This window comes from Lagenorhynchus albirostris, chromosome 7, assembly GCF_949774975.1.
Source record: "Lagenorhynchus albirostris chromosome 7, mLagAlb1.1, whole genome shotgun sequence".
Classification (NCBI taxonomy): Eukaryota; Metazoa; Chordata; class Mammalia; order Artiodactyla; family Delphinidae; genus Lagenorhynchus; species Lagenorhynchus albirostris.
In genome coordinates, this window is record NC_083101.1 from 101146417 (window position 1) to 101166850 (window position 20434).

At 37.2% G+C, this 20434-nt stretch overlaps 1 protein-coding gene across 1 annotated transcript in view; it reads left to right on the forward strand.

The window, feature by feature from the left end:
- ADAM28 (ADAM metallopeptidase domain 28) overlaps positions 1-20434 on the forward strand; it is a 57606-nt gene that overhangs the window by 11383 nt on the left and 25789 nt on the right. The window contains exons 3-10 of the mRNA XM_060153589.1: positions 212-288; positions 1777-1855; positions 3674-3750; positions 5380-5572; positions 7322-7393; positions 8292-8363; positions 13003-13172; positions 15752-15836. Of these exons, the coding sequence (XP_060009572.1) occupies positions 212-288; positions 1777-1855; positions 3674-3750; positions 5380-5572; positions 7322-7393; positions 8292-8363; positions 13003-13172; positions 15752-15836 (825 nt within the window). The remainder of the gene's footprint in view (positions 1-211; positions 289-1776; positions 1856-3673; positions 3751-5379; positions 5573-7321; positions 7394-8291; positions 8364-13002; positions 13173-15751; positions 15837-20434) is intronic.

The following is a 20434-nucleotide window of genomic DNA, read 5'->3' on the forward strand; positions in this document are numbered from 1 at the left end:
AGATGGGTTTGTATAAAGGTCTCAGATCATTTGTCTATTCAGTTGGCAGCTTGACTTGTTAAAAGAGGCAGAAGCAGACATTTGGAATTACAGAGACCACTGTTAAAGAAAAGCAGGCACTGCTCTCTAATGATGAGACAGATGGACATAGCCAAGTGAATCTGTGTGTGTATGTTTTTAATCACCAGTAAGTGTTTGTGCATTTTTGCAGGAAAAATTTGAAACTGAACTGAAGTATGAAATGACAGTTAATGGAAAAATCGCAGTGCTTTACTTGAAGAAAAACAAGTAAGCGTCTTTACTTCTGATACTATCCTCACCAACAGCCAGTTAGCATGTGGCAAGTGTGATAACTGAGTCTGTTACTACTTATGACTCCCACAAACCTTGGCTAATCATCTTTTACTCTCAAGTGACCCAAGGGCTTCCACGAGTATTTGTTTGTACTGAAGTAGTAGAGACACTGAGTAAGGTAACAGTTTACTAGTGTTCTGCCAGTTGAAGTCATAAAACACGATGAACGAGGTGCGAGCAGACGTATATTTTATCAACTTCTATGAAACAGCACATAGATTTTTAAGTCTCCCCCATGCATCACTGCATTTTGTTATTTTAACACTGAAAGATTAGATATTTAAAAAATTTGCAACTATTTTCATCAGAAAAACAAGACATACATAAGTAAACTCTAGGGCCAAAAAACAAGTCAGTGGTAAAAACTGACTCAGGGTCCCCTGATTGCAACGCCAATGCTGTTTCTACCCAGCCAACCACTAACCCTCCATTTTCTCATACATTACATTTTCCTTTATTCCTTCATTCCTTCATTCAGTTCATTGAAATTCAACATTCTTTTTCAAATTTCACTACCTCAGCTCTCACCCAGATCTTGATCATCCTATATCTAGACTATATCCCAAGTAGTTTCTTCCTAATTCTATGCTTTAAAGTTTTTTTAATCCCTCAATTGTTCAGTATAGGGCAACGAGATTTTTTTTTTCCCCTCAAATAGACTATCACCTTTTGCAAAAAGCCACAACTGTTGAGAGTTTGGAAACAGTGTGGTACAATGGATTAGTACAGGCTTTGAATTCAGACAAATCTGGATAGGATTCTTTGCCACTTGACTGTTTAATCTCATCTGAAAAATAAGGAGAGTAATATTTATCTGGTAGGATTGTTGAAATGATTAAATGATATGTGTAATAGGTCTATTCCAGCAGCCAGGATAGAGATGGTATAGAATACATATTAGTTACTTCCTTTTCTCCTTGCCCTGCCTCTTTTAAAAATATATTCAGACTCCTATTTGCTGGTGGATAATTGAAAGAACTTTAAGAAGCTCAGTGAGAATGCTGAAAGAGCCCACACTACCAAGTGCAAGTCAATTTTCAATACACTTTCCACTGCTGCAACTGTTAACAGTTACTGGTAACTGACAAGGACTGGGTGAAAAAGGCAGTCATCCTTAGCTGTGGGGGAGAACAGTGCTCTTTTCAGTCATTTCTATCAGCTTTGCCCTACTCAGTTCTATTTCTTCCTCAAATCTCTCCTCAAACAGGCAGAGTCTGATGAGGAAACAGACATTGTTCCACACTACTCAGGAATGTCCCTGCCCTTCCCACTCTCTCCAGTTTAAGCATCCCTTTCACGCTTGGATTTGCCCTGAGGGGCTAAGAGGTAAAACTTTTCTCCACACCCAGGGAAAGCTCTTGCTTTGATCACTGGACTTTGCAATTAGCATGAGTAAACATGACATTTTCTTCCCACCCTCAGGGGTCTCCTTGCACCAGGCTACACGGAAACATATTATAATTCCACTGGAAAGGAGGTCACCACGAGCCCACAGATCATGGTAAGACAGTATCCTAAATTCATTGCTAATTGGCGTGTGACCCACACACTCAGAAGCAGTGTCACTGCCAATTAGTGAAAGTGAAATGGTGTTATGGCAACGATGTTTTTTTCACAGTAGTAATTTCTTTTAATTTTTATTTTATATTGGAGTATAGTTGATTTACAATATTGTGTCAGTTTCAGGTGTACAGCAAAGTGATTCAGTTATACATGTATATATATCTGTTCTTTTCCAGATTCTTTTCCCATATAGCTTGTTATGGAATACTGAGTAGAGTTCCCCGTGCTATACAGTAGGTCCTTGTTGATTGATTATCTTATTTTATATATAGTAGTGTATATAAGATGTGGTACCTATATACTATGGAATATTACTCAGTCATAAAAAAGAATGAAAAAATCCCATTTGCAGCAACATGGATGGACCTAGAGATTATCATACTAAGTGAAGTAAGTCAGACAGAGAAAGACAAATTCCATATGATACCACTTACATGTGGAATCTAAAAAAAAAATGATACAAATGAACTTATTTACAAAACAGAAACAGTAATTTCTTAATAGATCCTCTAACATTTTTACAGTTTGACAAGAACAAATGTATTCCTTGACCACCATGGTAACCGTTTCCAGCCTTTAAGGACTCCTTATAGGAGAGTGGGCAGAAAGAGCTTCTTATTTTCATTTGAAAAGTAGAGAATTAAATGTATCTGGTGTTCTTATTCAGTGCCAATCACCTCTCAGGATCATGTAGTCTCTCAAACTCAAGACTATTTCCTCAATGGTAGAATTGTAGAATTCTGTGTTTTCCCTAAATAATTTCCACTCTGGACTCTTATTCAGAGAAGAAGACAGGATGAAGTGGTATGAGGAGTGTTTTATCCTTGCCATCTATTCTGAGGAAGTTTTTCAAGCATTTTCTTCCATAGCAATGCACAGAGGTTTATGTGGGCCAATACCTCACCTGTTCCAAAGTAGAAAGGTGAATTTGACTGAAGTACATCCATGTGAAAAAGTGCTAAGACTGAGCATTTGGCTTCGAGTGGATACAGGGATGTTAAACTAATCTAGTTAGTCTGGCGGCGCTCTTTGGAAAAATCAAGAAATAACAGCACAAACTGAATAATCCATTCATTGGAAAGAGCTCATCGGTGTTAGGAAAATTTACTGAGCAATTAGCCAAGGAAAAGAATGAATGTCTGGTGTTTTGGGGGCTCAGGTTTTAAACTTATACCTGTGAGTTGTTTTTTTCCCAGCCTGTATTCATCCCTGTTATCCTTCTTCGGCAACAACAAAATTTACAACAGTGTTTAGTTAATGCCCCCTAAGCATTTGGGATCATTAGCTAAATAGTAAAGATTTTAACCACAAAAGGCTGCTTAAAAAAATTTTTTTTAGGGAGACTTCCCTGGTGGTCCAGTGGTAAAGAATCCACCTTCCAATGCAGGGGATGAGGGTTTGATCCCTGGTTGGGGGACTAAGATCCCACATGCCATGTGGCAACTAAGCCTGCATGCCACAACTACTGAGCTCGCGTGCCTCAACTAGAGAGCCCACACACCACAACTAGAGAGAAGCCAGCACGCCGCAACGAAAGATCCTTCATGCCTCAGCGATGATCCTGCGTGCTGCAACTAAGACCCGATGCAGCCAAAAAAAAAGAAAAGAAATTAAAAAAAAATTTTTTTGTTGTTCAGCATAAAATGATTTGAAAATATTATAGATCTTGTTTCAAGATTTCAAATTCAAATTTAGTAGCGGGTCTAAAGTACATACACACTTTTCCTTTGTCAAACCCCTTTTCCCTTTTCTCTAGGATGACTGTTATTACCAAGGACACATCATTAATGAAAAAGTTTCTGATGCTAGTATCAGCACATGTAGGGGTCTAAGGTAAGGCTTCATAATGGTTTGTTTGTACCTGTGATGATGGGGGTGTGTGTGTGTGTGTTAATTACCTAAAGAATCTCAAATATAATAAATTATACTATAGTTGAGTATGAATTCTAAGGACTCAAAAATTTTGAAATTTGAAGGAAACATGGCTTTTCTTGGTAGTAGTTTGTAAATTACACCTCTGAATTGCTTGCAGAGTTGTCTTTGTTTGTTTGCTTGTTTTCAAAATATAGGTTTTTGAGTCCCAGTTTTAGAGTCAGAATCTTTAGGGAATGGGAACACCTCTCTTCACTCTAAACTCTCTCTAGTGTGACCAATCCATGCCTATGACATCCATTTCTTTTGGGATGTTAATGACTTGTCATGTATTTGTCTACAGTAAGATATCTCTTCTGATGCCCAGACTTCATTATCTCACTTCCTCTTCCATATCTCCATATCTCTCCATATCTGGATATCTTAAGGAAATCTCAATCTTAATATACTCCAAATCAAACTAATGATATTCTCCTTCATGTGGCATTTTCCCAGTGCTTCCTATCTCAATAAAAGATATAGTCAACCAACCACCTAATATAGAAACCTAGGTTCCTTGATGACTTCTTGCCTTTCAAATATGCATTTTCTATCCATTTAACAAGCCCTATTGATTATATGTTCTAAATATTCCCTGAGATTATTCACTACATTCTCTCTCTACTGCCACATCCTAGTCCAAACTGCCATGATCCTTTAGGCAGGCTATTGCAATAAATCACCTAACTTATTTCCCCAATCCACTCTTCTACTTCCAGGTATGTTTAGTCCAGTCTCCCTGCTATATATTCTCAGACTTTTTCTTCCTAGCAGTTATCTGCCATAATTGCATGTATTACGTATACATCATATAATTGTACATATTTGTGGATCAAATGTGATTATTCGATCCACATCCATCTTCCTTATTTGAATATAAGCTCCATGAGATGAGAGACCACGACTCTTTTCCTTTTACCTTCTGCGCTTGCTCCAGTGTCTAATGAATAATGGGTGCTCGCTCCCTAATTCATGGTTAAATGAATCTTAGCTCAGGGCTTTAGCAGAGAGAATCGAGAAGAAATTGATAATATTCACTGATTATGTGCCTTATGTATTATCTCCTTCAATCTTTACGACTATACTATTAGGTAGGTATTATTATTCCCATTTCAGAGGTGGAGAACTAAGGCTATGTGAGTTTAAGTCTTTTTCCCATGGTATCATGGATAATAAGTGATAGACTCAGAATTTTAACTCTATCTATAAGACTTCAAAGTCTCTTTTATTGTCGGTGTATCTTTAGAGCAAACCAGGCATGAGAATCGGAAGGACACTTGACTGAGAGTCAGGAATTTTCCATTCTAGCACCAGTTCTGACACAGGTTAGCTATATGACTGCAGTAGTTACTTCTCCCCAACTAGTCCAATTTCCTCATAGAGAAAATAAGTTTAGGTAATCTCTAAGCGTCTCTTCAGCTATAATGTTATACTATATTTTACTGCCATGAGCTTGGAATGCTTTGGCATTGGTCATTTTTTGAAGTCGACAAGGCTTTAGTGCTCAGAACTGGAATATTTTTAGGAAGCTTAGATTCTTGTGTTTTTCAGGGGTTACTTCAGTCAGGGAGATCAAAAGTACTTCATTGAACCTTTAAGCCCCACAAATCAGGATGAACAGGAACACGCACTCTTCAAGCACGGTCCTGATGAACAGAAGACTAACAGCAACTGTGGGATGGATGACATGTTATGGGTACCTGAAATTCATCAGAATGCAGCCCCATCGGCCACCAGTCTTCTTGTATGCCTACTTTTATTTTTTATTTGCGGTGCTCTCATGTATCTCATCCTGGCTGCTCTGGTTTCCAGTCTTAGTAGCTCCAACTGACTGAAACTTTACAGTCATTGTTGAAACTAGTAGGTTAAAGAGACATTAAAACCTTACTGTACATTGACGATTTATTTAATGAGTGTGTAAGGATCAACTATTATTAACAACATGTTGTGTGCAAGGGTTAAAAAGATGCATCGATATAATGCTGGCCTCCTAGAAGCAGACAGCTTTCACGATGCTACAACATACAACAAAGGTGTAAAGTATTATTACTGCTTTGAGATAAAATACCCTGCCTTCTCCATGAATGAATTTATTCAATAAATCTTTCTTAAAGTACCGCCATAGGTGCTGGGGATATAGCAGTGGGCAAAATAAATATCAGATCTTCCCACAGGAACTTAGAATATTCTTTCATACCTGGAATTCAGCTTCTGGTCACAGAAGGAAAATGAATATTGCTTGTGTTTGAAACTATAAAATATATACACAAAAACTTTGTCATTATTACCTTCATTTTCTTTAGGATACGCTTCACATCCAATCATCTCTTCTACTGATACATGTTCTCAGAATGCATAAGCACTGGACAGAATAGGTTTGAATAAAATAGAATCTCTGTTGGATTCAATTTGCTATGGGTTTAAATTCTACCAGCAGTATGATATCTAAGAGTCCAGGAGAATCACTCTGAGCTATATGTTCCTATGAACGTTGATCTCCTCGTTTAGCTTGGTACAGGCCTCTAGTCTTTCTGTCTCAATTCCTTGGTAACTGTGTGCAAATAACCTCGCTCTCATGACATCTTATTGTTTGGTTTTGCTAGTTCTTCTCAGTTCCTCTCACTGTTATCCTGCCTCTGATGGACCACTAAATATTAGAGGCCTCATGTAACTCAATACTGGGTCCCATTCTTTACTTTATCTACACATTCTTCCTAGGTAATCTCATCCAGTGCTATGTCTTATTTAAATAGGAACTGTTCACTAATTACCATCAAATGTATATCTCCAGCCTTTGCCTGTAGAGGCCAGACCGTTACAAGTAGCTACCTACTTCATGCATCTAACCCTTGTCTGAATTTCTCATCTGGCCTCTTACCAATTTCTACTGATTAAAGAGTTCAAGAACCCAGATCAGTAAAAAATCTACTGTGAAACATGTTTTTTTGTTTTTGTTTCATTTTGTGGAGAGACAGAAACTGAAAATAGGGAGGCTTGGAATGTGGGAAGGCGATCAAGCACTGTCTGAGAAGAAAAGGACAGACTGGGTGCCGCGGTGGCTCTGGACTTTGCACCATTGGTAAAGGAGGGTGTATTCACTGGGATAGGAATAAAAGGCAACCAAAACAAAACCCTAGGAGGATGCTGAAGTTAACGTGCCTCTATTTCACAGCAGGCTAGTGGAGAAAGTCCACCGTTCAAAAAATATGAAGACTTTGGTTTTATTTTTAGCACTCAGTTGTGTAATCCTTTACACTCTTTGGTAAAAATGAAGGGGCCAGACTAGAATATCACCAATGTCTCTTCTACCTCTGACATTCTGAGCCTTGTCTATAGATGATTCTGGATGGTTAGTTAGAGTCAAAATGGTAATATTGTCCTCCTTCATTCCCAGACCAACCAACTCTTACAAAATTACTCATTTAAAATTTAAGAATGACTCTTGCAGAGAAAGATGTTGTCTTAGTAATCTTCTTTTTTATGTTTATTATAGAAATCCAAAGACCAGAAGGCTTGGGAACAAAATAAATACATAGAATATTTATTGGTCCTGGATAATGGTGAGGTAATTATATCAGATAAATGTGTCTTTTAAAATGCTATACTACATAAATTTATTATGCAAGATATTAAATAATGGATAAGTTTTTAAAAATAATGAGTATGAGCTATTCTTTTTTACAAATTGTTTTGAACCTAGGAAATATAACATATAATTAGACTGATATGATCTTACCTTTTAAGGAATGTACATCTAATATGATATGCATAAACTGATTTTTTTGCACTATAATGTGCCTTTCTCATTATCTTAGGAGCCCCAAACTTATTTTCCAATTAAATTCCTTTGTCACTTTGTCTTCTGTTAAGTAGTTAAATCATTGGTAAATTAAAATTTATGCTCATCAGGGAGTGGTAAATAAAAAAAAAAAAAAAAACTAATGGATAGAATTTTCTGAAAAAGATGATTTTTTGGTAATATTCATTGTTAATCTTCTTTTATAAGAATGCATTTTATATATTGATTGTTCTAAACCTGAAGTCCACATGTGTGCTCTCAAAAGGAAAATTTTTGTGTTATGATAATGTAAGTTAGTTCAGACCCTAAAATTTTGACCTCTCATTATACTAAATTCACTTACTGCTCATATTTTTTGAAATAAGTAGACTATTCCTTGCACTAGTGCTCCTCAGCTTAGGAAACTATGGTATTTAACTGAAAATATGTCTGCAATAGCTCCTTAGAGCTTTACACTGAGCTAGTACTTCAGGGGACAAAACATCATCTCTTCTTCCAGACTGCTTTAATTTAGGTAGAGAAATAAGGAAGTGCTTTGTTTTTAATGTTTAAGTGTTAACTTTTATAACTGATCATTAGTTATAATAAGTAAAATAAAGTGAAATTGCTTTTTCTTACCTTCCAATTATATTCATTTCTATCAATGTCTATATTTTGTCTGTAGTTTAAAAAGTACAATCAAGACCAAGAGGAAATAAGAAAGAGGGTGTTTGAGATGGTCAATTACATCAACATGGTATGATATATTTTATTAAGTGTAATTTTAACAATTTGCTAGGTGATGCCATTGGGTGTTTCTATGAATGTTCATGAAGCAGGGAAGAAAAGCCAATAGTCCTAATACTGCTTACTGGCTCTTGAAGGGTGACCACAACTTTGGCAACTTAATTGAATATTAATATTACATGATAGAGAAGTATCTCACATACTCACCACACTATTCTCAGGTCCATGAAGGTATAGGAGGTGGTTTTGTTTCATGGTTTTTATTTTTCTAAAACCCAGTAAGAAAATGCTGACACACAAATCCCAATAGAAAACCAATCTAAGGAAGAAAATGGAAAACCAACCAACCAACCAACCAAAAAACAAAATAAGCCAAGCTCTTGGTACATAGCAGCTTTCAATACCTAATCTCATTTAATCCTTGAACAACGCTAACATATTATTAAACGTAATTTATAGCTAAGAAATTAGTTTCTAAGATGCAAAATAACTTGCCTAAAATCACAAAGTTAGGAAATGGTAGAGAGAAGATTTCAACTTAGATTGGTTAGATTTCCACGCCTATTTCCATTGTAAAACTGTTGATTTGGTTCTTTAAACGTGATTTTATTATCTAATTTCTAAAAACTTTTAAAAAATGATTTTTATATCATTTCTATTTAAATCTTGTTAGTTTCCTATTAGTTGAACATATGGTTACCTACTTAGTTGAAATGGCTGAGTCACTTGTGGTCCTGCAAATCCTCTGAGGATAGAAATAAAACGAAGGTGGATACAGTGACCAAGGTCATATCTCATCTTCTCACCACAAAGAGTATGCTGACTCCTCTTAAAGAGCCCCAAGAACTGGCCATATTTATTGAGCACCTACTTTGTGTCGGTACTTTTCTAGATTACGGAAATAAAATGGGGGACAAAACTGACAAATATCCTTTTTTTCAAGGAGTTATCCTTCCCTTCAGGAAGTTAGCATCCTTGTTCAAGGAGGCAAACAAACAAGTCAAATAAAGAGTATGTAAGATGGTGATAAGTGCTATAAAGAAAAATAAAGCAGAGTTTTTAAAAAGAGAGAGAGAAAGGGAGAGAGAGAGAGAGGGGAAAGATTGAGATATCTTGGGTGCTGTGTTAGACAGGGAAGTCATTTCTAATAGGGTAACATTTGAGTAGAGACTTGAAGGAAGGGAGAGAAGTCTGACCCTAGGCAGAGCAAAGGACCTGAGGGCAGAACCTAGATTGCCTTGTTTGAGGAATAAGGGGAAGGCCATTGTGGCTGGTTGTAATAAGCCAGGGCTAGGGTGGGAGGTGACATCTAAAGGTAGCAGTGGCCAGAACCTGAAGGCCCTGTGGGTCTGCGTAAGGACTTTGCTATTCTTTTTTTTTATTGAAGTATAGTTGATTTACAATGTTATGTTAATTTCTGCTGTACAGCAAAGTGATTCAGTTATACACACACACACACACACACACACATATATATATATATATATACACATTCTTTTTCATATTCTTTTCCATTATGGTTTATCACAGGATACTGAGTGTAATTCCCTGTGCTATAAGTAGGACCTTGTTGTTTATCCATCCTATATATAATAGTTTTCATTTGCTAATCTCAAACTCCAAACCCTTCCCTCTCCCACCCCCCTCTCCTTTGGCAACCACAAGTCTGTTCTCTATGTGTGTGAGTCGGTTTCTGTTTCGTGGATAGGTTCATTTATGTCATATTTTAGATTCCACATATAAGTGATATCATATGGTATTTAGCACTTTGTTATTCTTAATGAATGAAGAAGACATTGGAAAGCCTGAGCTGAGGTGTGACACGTTCAGATCTGTGTTCTTAAAAGATTACGTTGGCCATTCTGTTGAAAATAAACTGAAGGAAAGCAAGGGCAGAAACAAGACCAGGTAGGGGAATCGTGTCACAATTCAGGGCAAGAGAAGAAGGCAGTGATGGGAGACCTATTGAGAAGATCTGATGTCTGGACAGAGTCAACTGGGTTTACGAGGTGGGTGGAAGATGAGAAGCATAAGAAAAAGAGTGGAGTTAGGTGACACCAAGGGTTTTGACCTAAGCAACTTCAAGAATGGGGAACAATGGTGGGGGATGATGGAAATCTATCAGAGGAAAGATTAGGATTTCCATTTTGGACACAGCAACTTTGAGATATCTCTTTGTATAAAAATTTCTAGGTGGAAATGCTGGAGATACAAGATTGAAGTTCAGGGCAAGAGATGGCAGGTCCAGGTCCATTGATATAAATCTATGACTTTAGCACATATAGATGGCCTAAGACACAGGTTAGCAAACTGTAGCCTGTGGACCAACTCTGGCCTATTGCCTTTTTATAAAATAAAGTTTTATTCAAACACAGTCATGCCCATTTGTTTACATTGTTTATGGTTGCTTTCCTGCTACAATAACAAAGGTGGTGAGTAATTGCAACCAAGACCACATGGCCTCAAAGCCTAAAATATTTTCTACCTGGACCTTTGCAGAAAATGTTTGTAAAATCACCAAGGGAATGGGTGTAGATAAGTAGGAAGAGGACACAAAGATATATACTCGAAGTACTTCTCTAAGGAGGAGTAAAGAGGGGAAGAGGTGAGAGAGTGGAGGTGAGACCAAGGAGTAGACAGTGAGATAGGAGGAAAGCCAGGAGAGGTTGTTATTCTAGAAGCTACTTGAAACAAAAATCTATCAAAGGAAGACATGATCAATGATGTGAAATGTTCTGAGGACCAGGAACTGGCCACTGGATTTAACAAAGTAGAAGTTATTGGTCTCCTGGATGAAGCAAGTTCCTGTGGAGTGTAAAAGCATGATTCCAGGGAGTCCAGGAGACAATGAAAGAAGTGGAATTAGAGACAGCAAATACAGAAATTTTGTTATAAATGGAAGCAGAGAAATGGGGCCTAAGTCATTGGAGGAAGAATCATAAAGAGAAATTCCGGTCCCGCCACGATGAGGCATCCTTTATATGCTAATGAGAACCACGGCACAAAAGGCTAAACACTGACAGTGAAAAAAAGATGGAATAATTTTTGGAGGAATCTCTTTGATCTGGGGAGAGATGGCAGGTCCAGCGCATGCATGGAGAAGTTGGCCTTGGGCTCACAGTTCATTCATATAGTGAGGAAGGGGAAGCACAGGTTGTTTGAACAGGTGTAGACCAGTGGGTGGACAGGGTGGGAGCTTGTGGAGATTCTCTTCTGGTTGCATCTATGCTCTTTGATGAATTTGGCAGCCGGGACGTCTGCTCAAAGTGATTATTTAAAAGAAAGTGGCAGAATTTTTGAGAAAGAAGAGCAAGCATGAAAAAATGTATAGAAGGTTGTGAGAGTGAATGGGTTTCGGAAATGCAGCAGGTTTGCTGGAGGGTGGTTCAGACCACTTGAGGTTAGTGGTCATGGCTTCTAAGCGAAAGCAGCCAACATCATTTGTTTTCCCCTGTCTGTGTTCGGGGCTTGATGGAGGAGAGACAGAAGGGAGAGTTTGTTTTAACCGGGATTGGAGTTTTGTCAGGTGAGTAAGATAAAGAAGAGAGGAATAAGGAAGTTGGAAAAAAAATCAAAGGCAAGATTTTAATCTGATTAGATTTTTACTTTGCTTTTGATGATAATTGCATTCCTCAACACTTTTCTTGTTTTCTTGTTTTTTTTGAAAAAATATCTCCTCAGGTTTCTCAGCAGAAAGTTGCCCCAGGAGAAGGCCTGTAACTGTGTAGTTTTTTTCCCCAGCTTTATGGAGATATAATTGGCATATTACATTGGGCAAATTTAAGGTGTTGTGTTGATCTGATATATATTGCAAAATGATTAGGTTCGCTCACCTAATAGGTTGACTAACACCTCCATCACGTCACATGATTCCACCATTTCTTTTTTGCGATGAGAACATTAAAGATCTTCTCTCTTAGCAATTTTGAAGCATAGAATACAGTATTATTAACTTTAGTCACCATGTTGTACATTAGATCCCCAGAACTTACTCATCTTATAACTGGAAGCTTGTACTCTTTGACCAACACTGTGCAGTTTTATAAACTATAGTAGTAATTTAAGTTTTCATCTTTAGAGTAAGTGTATTGTCTCATAAGCTTAACTAGTTATTTCTAAAGGTTATTCTGTATGCATTGTAGATTATTTGGTTCAGTCCAGTTTCAAGTATTAGAGGTCCCTTACTTTATTGTAACTCACATATGCAGGACTTTTTCATGTAGCCTGTTCCTTTTCTGATGTCCAAATCAGCACCGAGTCAGGCTTGCTAATTCTGAAAAATTATGACTCTGAGGAAGTTACATAGCATTTGAGGAAATATATTTATAGTAAAGTCATAGTCATGAACTACTAGCAGGAAATTATAATATTTTTTGAGGTTGCAAACAGGAAAAGTTTGTTTCAATAGACCCTTTGTCCCAAAAAAGGGAGTTTATAGACCTGAAATATCTAAGGGTGTCTGTCTTGCCTACAAATGGGGATGCTAGTGTCTGCCAAAAGAGATGGTAACTTCCATTTCACAAGTAGGTTTGGAAAGAAGGTTTTTACAGTGCTGTTGTAAATAAGTTTCAAAATCTAAAGTACATTGAAAATATTAAAAGATAACACCATTATGAGTTGTTACTTTGCCATTTATTCTCTTTCAATAGCTTTATAAAAAGCTCAATACTCATGTTGCCTTAATTGGGATGGAAATCTGGAATGACAAGGATAAGATAAAGATATCCCCCAATGCAAGCCTCACCTTGGAAAATTTTGCTAAATGGAGGGGGGCTGTCCTCCTAAGAAGAAAGCGTCATGATGTTGCTCAGTTAATCACGTATGTAGAGATTTTCCCCTTTGTATGTTCTGTGGTATTTGCCATAGACATTTTTCAAAGCCTTGGCAAAGCAAATGGTATCTCAGGTTACAGGTTTACACATAGAGCGTTAAAAGTTTAAAAAGTATTCATTTGGATCTTATGTTGCATGTGCTCTTTTTACTTTTGTTCCAACGATTTCTTTTTCTTTTTTTTTTTAAGAGAGAGGCTAGTAAGTGAGCAATGATTCATAACAAGCTTGTTTGTTTTGATTGTGTATAACAGAAAGGAAAGGCGGGTTTAGATAATGGCAAGAGGGATTTAGATTCAATGTTTTAAAAGAATGGATTAGCTGTACGCACCAATCAGGACAAACTTCTAGGACTGAAGGAAAATTGAACATGATATTCTAATCCCATGCTTCTACCATCCTGACAAAATGACTAATTAGTGACTAATTTAAAAAATAGGGGAAATAAATCCAACAGCTATAAATGACACAAGACTGCTAAGCATATGCCTCAAGACAGTTCTGCCGGATGGTTTGCAGCTGGAATCAGATTGCAACAAAGAGTGACTTAAAATTACTTGAGTTTCACTACCTAAGAAAACAGTGGGTGTCATGGGAAATAAGTGGACTAGGTCCTGTCAGAATTAATTAATATTCTGTGCTGGTTGTCTGTGACTGCATGATGCATCAGCCCGCAACTTCCAGACTTAAAATAAGTCTTCTTCATTTATATGTCTAGTGCCTTGCCTGGGGTGCCGGTTGGTCATCTCTTTGCATATACAGCTTTTCATGCGGCTAACTTGGACTTCCTCCAATATGGCAGTCTCAGGTTTCTGGATATCTTAACAAGGTGACTAGCTTTCCCCAGAAGAAGCATTCTAAGAGGCCCAGGAGAAAACTTCAAGGCTTGTTATGACTCAGTCTTAGAAATCACACATCACTTCTGGTGTATTCTATTGGTCAAGAACAAGTCATAGACCTATCCAGTTTTAGGGAAGGTGCTACACAGGATATGAATACCACAAGGCTGGCTCATTGGGTTATCTCTGAAGGCTAGCTGCCACAGTTCCTTAATTTGGAAAGATGAGTTCCAGACTCAGGGGCCCACCACAAGACATAGCTCATTTTGGGGAGTGGTTTGGTGACTTTCCAGGGTCTCGAAGGTAGTGAGTAGTAAGGGAATTCAACTCTTACCAGACTGGTCCCAGGACAAAGCTAAAATGGTAGTTGAATCCAGTATTGTGAAGTAATAGGGTAGAGAAATATAAATTATAGACAAGATGACAGATGTATAGATAAAAAATAGTAATCTAATATCAAGAGTAGATTTCCTGAATAGACCAGAATAAACAAGATAAAAGAACTAAAAAGATAAGGATGGAAGGAAATAATTGCCCTTTCATGTGTAAATTGAAAGCCTTACCATTTACCTGACAAATTAACAAAATATACCTATACCTGGGCATAACCGGGTATGAATCTTAGAGTCCAAATATACTCTATCCACTGAAAAGAGAAACCAAAATAGGTAATCCCATAATGGAGGAAGATTTTATTTTTTATAAATGAGCTAGTAGTAAGAATTAAATCCACAAAAATGTAGACTTAAGTATAAATAATTTCACAATATAATTTTAAAAGAGAATATAAATGCCATAAATCTTTAAAATATCATGTATGATACAAAATATCATTACAGAATAACAGATATTGAAATCTCCATAGGGAATGGAAAGTGGCAGGAAGTTCTCTGATTTCCTCATTTTTCATGGCAAAATGTGTACTTGCCATTCTTTATGTTGATAAGTGGAAAAATATAGGTTCAACTTTTTATGTAAATGCACCTACTATGGGAATTTTTAAAATGATGCATACTTGCAAATTTCTAGACGCAAACTGGGGTCAGATTCTTAACAGACAATAATAACAGAATAATAATAACAAAAAAAGCACATGGAATTATTAAAAATTGAAAGAAAAAATGAAACAAAACCAAAATAGAAATTAAAATTACTAAAGACCAAATATATCATCTACGTAAATAAATGCAAGTGGTTCAGATGTCACTCCAATAGGACAAATATTGCAAATGCATAAATGCTTCAATAACACAAATACTTATAGAATGAGCCCAAACTTAAATCAAGCTACAGCTAAAACAGTGCTAAAATAAAAGTAAACATATATAAAAATACATGAGGAGAATATAAATTAAGGTGAAACATGTTTCATCATAATTTATATATTTATATAAATTTATACATACATATGTATATTATAAAGCAAAACATTTGTTAGAAAAAAAATCCCCCTTTATTTCCTGACAAGAAATGAATTCCACAATGAAAAATATAAGAATCATGAATAAGAGATATAAAATATTAAAGTGATTACTCCCAGATGCTTGGATTTAGGTGGTATGAAAACCATTGTATTTAAAAAAATGCCTTCTGCAAACTCGCTGAAGGAAATATTTGAGTGATGATTCGCAATGTGAGTTTCTCTGTTAATTAGTAAGGGTTCTGGATGAATTGTCTATAGAAAATATACTTAGAGTCATAAGCTTTATCAATTTCTCTCTTTTTCGCAGGGCAAGTGAATTTTCTGGAACAACTGTGGGCCTTGCTTTCATGTCTACAATGTGCTCTCCGTATCATTCTGTTGGCATTGTTCAGGTTTGTTTAAACTGTTGGTTCTACAGCTCAAGCCTGTCAAATGCTGTTCTGCTGCATCTGTTGAGAAGGTCATGTAGTTTTTCTCCTTTGGTCCTTTGGCATGGTAAAAAACAGTGACTGAATTTCAAATGTTGAATCAATCTTGCATATCCAGTATAAACCCAACATGGTCATAATGTATTATTTGTATATATTGCTGGAGTCAACATGGTAACATATGTTGAGGATTTTTGCATCCATATTCATGAGGGATATTAGTCTGTAGTTATCTTATCCTGTAATGTGTTTTTCAGGTTTTGTTATTAGAGCAAGTATCAGGGTGAAGGATTTGCTCCCAACTCTTCGATTTTCTGGAATATTTGAGTAAAGTTAGTATTATTCCTTCCTGAAATGTTTGGTATAATTCACTAGTAAAACCATATGGGTCTGGCATGTTTTTGTGGAAAAGTTTTAAACTACATTTTCAGTTTCCTCAATAGATATTGGACTTCTCAGGTTATTTATCTCTTCTTGAGTGAGCGTTGGTAGTTTGTGTCTTCAAGGAAAGTTATCCATTTAAGTTGGCATATATTTGTTGATGATATTCCATTACTATCCTTTTAATATCTGTAGGATTTGTAGTTATTTTCCCTCTATCATTCATGATATTAGTAATTTGTGGGGGGTTTTTTCCCCATTATCAGTCTGGCCAAAGGTATATCAATTTTATTGATCTCAAGGAAACAGTTTTTGCTTTACTGAGGCTTTCCTAGTTTCAATTTCATTGATTTCCGCTCTTGTCTTGATTATTGATTTTTTTCTGCATTCTCTGCATTTAATTTGTTACTCTTTTTCTAGTTACTTAAGGAAGAATTTTAGATTGTGAATTTGAGGGTTTTCTTCTTTTCACATATAATCATTTAATGCTATAAATTTCCCACTATGCACTGCTTTAGCTGCATCCAAGTTTTTTGGATACGTGTGGTTTCATTTTCATTAAGTTAAAAATATTTGCTAATCTTTTTAATAAATTTATTTATTCATTTATTTATTTATTTTTGGCTGCGTTGGGTCTTTGTTGCTGCGTGCAGCCTTTCTGTAGTTGCAGCGAGCAGGGGCTACTCTTCATTGTGGTGCGCGGGCTTCTCATTGCAGTGGCTTATCTTTGTTGCAGAGCACAGGCCCTAGGCTCACGGGCTTCAGTAGTTGTGACACTCAGGCTCAGTAGTTGCAGCACACGGGCTTAGTTGCTCCGCCATATGTGGGATCTTCCTGGACCAGGGATTGAACCCGTGTCCCCTGCATTGGCAGGCGGATTCTTAACCACTGCACCACCAGGGAAGTCCCCTTAATTTCTTTTTGACTCATGTATTATGTAGATGTGTATTGTAATAATTTTCATTATTGACTTTTTAGTTTAATTCTGTTATTCTGTCATGGTCTGTGTATTCATTTGTTAGGGCTGCCATAACAAAATACTATCGCCTGTGTGGTTTAAACAACAGAAATTTATTTTCTCACAGTTCTGGAGGCTGGAAATCCAAGATCAAGGTGTCAGTAGCTTTAGGTGACAAGGTATCTGAGGCCTGTCTCCTTGGCTTGATGATGACCGCCTTTTTGCTGTGCCCTCATGTGGCCGTTTTTCTGTGCACACTTATCCCTGGTGTCTCTTCCTCTTCTCATAAGGACATCAGTCTTACTGTATTAGGGCCCCACCCTTACGACCTCATCTAACCTAATTATCCCTTTGACGATTCTATCTCCAAATACAGACATGTTAGGAGTATATTTTTTCTGATTTTAAGATTTTTCCTTTGTCCTTAATTTCTTCGATTATAATTATAATTATGTTATAACTAAGGAGTTTTTGTGGGGAGAGGTGATTTATCCTACTTAGTGTTCCTTTGTCCTGGGGCTTGGCATTTGTGATTAATTTTGGAAAATTTTAGGCCATTATGTCTTCAAATATTTCTTCTCTTCCATTCTCATCCTTTTTACTTTCTGGGATTTCAATTACATATAAGTAATTGAACATATATGTATGATCATTCTATATTACCCCACAAAACTTGTATCTCCATGTTTGTTTCATTTTGTTTGGTTTCTCCTTTTTATCATTTTTTTCAATTCGTGTTACCATTTGGGTAATTTCTGTTGAAACATTAAATCCACTGATTCTTTCCTCAGCTATTCCAGATCTACTATTAAGCCTATGGAAGGCATTATTCATCTCTGTTACTGTCTTTTTCAATTCTAGTGTTTCCATTTGATTCTCTCTTATGGTGTCCAACTCTCTTCTGAAATTTTCCATCCAGTCTTATATGATATTCATTTTTTCCACTGAAGCTTTTAACATATTAATCGTAGTTATTTTAAAGTGCCTCTCCGATAGCACTAATAATCTGAGTCTGGTTCTGTTGATCGGCAAGGTATTGTTTTTTCTTGTTTTTTTGCGGGGGGGATGCCTTATTACTTTTTGTTGAAAGTTAGGCATCTCGTGAAAGGCAATAGTCTGAGGTAAATAATTTTTTTTTTGGCTTGGAAATGATCCCTTCTTTCCTTCTTCTAGGACTTCAGTGTGAAGATTGGAATCAATCTAGCAGGAGTTGAGCTGGGTTCGGGATTTTTTGATTGGTATGGACATCCTCAGTGCATCACAGATGTTAAATTCCTTTCACATTATTTTGTGTTTAGAATGAAGGATGGTTTGCCAGAGTTTTTCTCACTGTGTGTTCCACACTCATCTTTAGGGCTTTACTGCACCTCACAGGGAGTCTCTTTAAGCTGTTATCCATCTCCCATCAATAGGTTGTTGTTACTTGTTACTGGATGATTGTTGGACGTTTGGTGGGAGGAGGGCATTTCCTTTTGTTCTCATTAAGCTCAGTCTTAGGCAAGTCCTGCATCTCTTAGTTTCTGGCATGGGTCCTTCTAGTGATTCTGGTCCACTGCCAGATGGTAGAGACCTCTAGTGACGTAAACCCAGCAGGCATTCCTGCCCCTTCTGCCTCTCCCCTCCAGTGGTAGAGGTGTTTTGCTTTTGGGTTTTTTATTTCCCTTTCTTTTTCTTTTTCTTTTTCACAGTTGCACTGAGACTTCACCAGTGCGTTAAGGGTGGCAAGATTTGTTGCCCTTCTCTTAGAAGTTTAAGACCTTAGTTAGGGCTAGGACTAGAGTAAGCCAAGTGAGGCACTTAGCTCACCCTGGTGCTGGTCACGTTTGCTCCATTACAGGGATAAGGGAGAAGGATTGTGAAGGGGTTTCATGCCTTTGCTACTGCTGTTCTGCTCCCCCAGGTCAACACCATGATGGAGGATTTCCCAGAACTCTGACTTAGTGACGTCATGTGGAGAAAAATCTGTGAATAGGTGGGAATTTCTCTAATTTCTGAATTCCTCACATTTTGCATATTCTCTTGCTATTCCACAATCAACATTTATCAGTTTTTTGGGTTTTTTTTTTTTTTGGTGTTTCCACCACACTTTTTTTTTAAAATAGATCTTTATTGGAGTATAACTGCTTCACAATACTGTTTTAGTTTCTGTTGTACATCAAAGTGTACAACAGAATCAGCCACATACATACATATGTCCCCATATCCCCTCCCTCTTGAGCCTCCCTCCCACCCTCCCTATCCCACCCCTCTAGGTCATCGCAAAGCACCGAGCTGATCCCTGTGCTATGCTGCTGCTTCCCACTAGGTGACAGTTTTACATTTGGTAGTGTATATATGTCGATGCTACTCTCACTTCACATCAGTTTTTAATGTTTTGTATGAGTTATTACTGGCATCTGGTAGTGTCTGCCCCAGGTAAACAGAAGTTCACGTCCAGCTCTCCCACTAGGTGCCAGCCTGTCTTTCCTTAGATTTCAGCTTTGTTGCCTTGTGACCTCAGCTCTAGGATTGGTTCTAGAAAATTGTGAATCTGACTACAATAAGTTTGGGTGGGATGCTCTGTCCAGCTTTCTATTATCTGGTGATGAGAAACAGGGGTCAGGGAATTCTCATCTGACTTTGTCTAATTTCAGTTTTCATCAGGCCCTGGGTCTCAGCAGCTAGGCTTTCTCAGTGATCCTGCGTCCTTTCAATGGCAGCAAAACTCTGCTTTCTGACTTTTGCAGATCATTCCTGGAAGAGAGTTTCCTGGCCCTCCTGCACTGGCAGAAAACCTCACTTGATATCAATATAGGATCCTAGGCTCAGGATTTTTGTCTGCCCCTCTCTCAGGAGTAGAGGTTTTTGTAGTTTTGTGTGTGTGTGTGTGTGTGTGTGTGTGTGTGTGTGTGTGTGTGTTAAACTCATGCCCTATCTGTAACAGGTCGGCAGTTCTGCTATAGGTTGTTGCCACTTCTCCCGTCAGTGAATATGTATATATCTCTCCAATATATCTTATGAGTCTGGGTTTATGATAGGCTTCCTATCATAAACGGAGGAAGTAAAATATGTATTTTAAAACTTGAAAGTGCCTACCATAAAATTGGAAGAGAAACTAGCCCACTTAAAGCAATAGTTAATAATATATGATAGTAACATCCATAAGATGTTATGGAAAAAACCTGAACAAACTTTCTGGCCAACCCAACAGACTTAACACTGCAGTAGGAATCCAGAGGAGAGG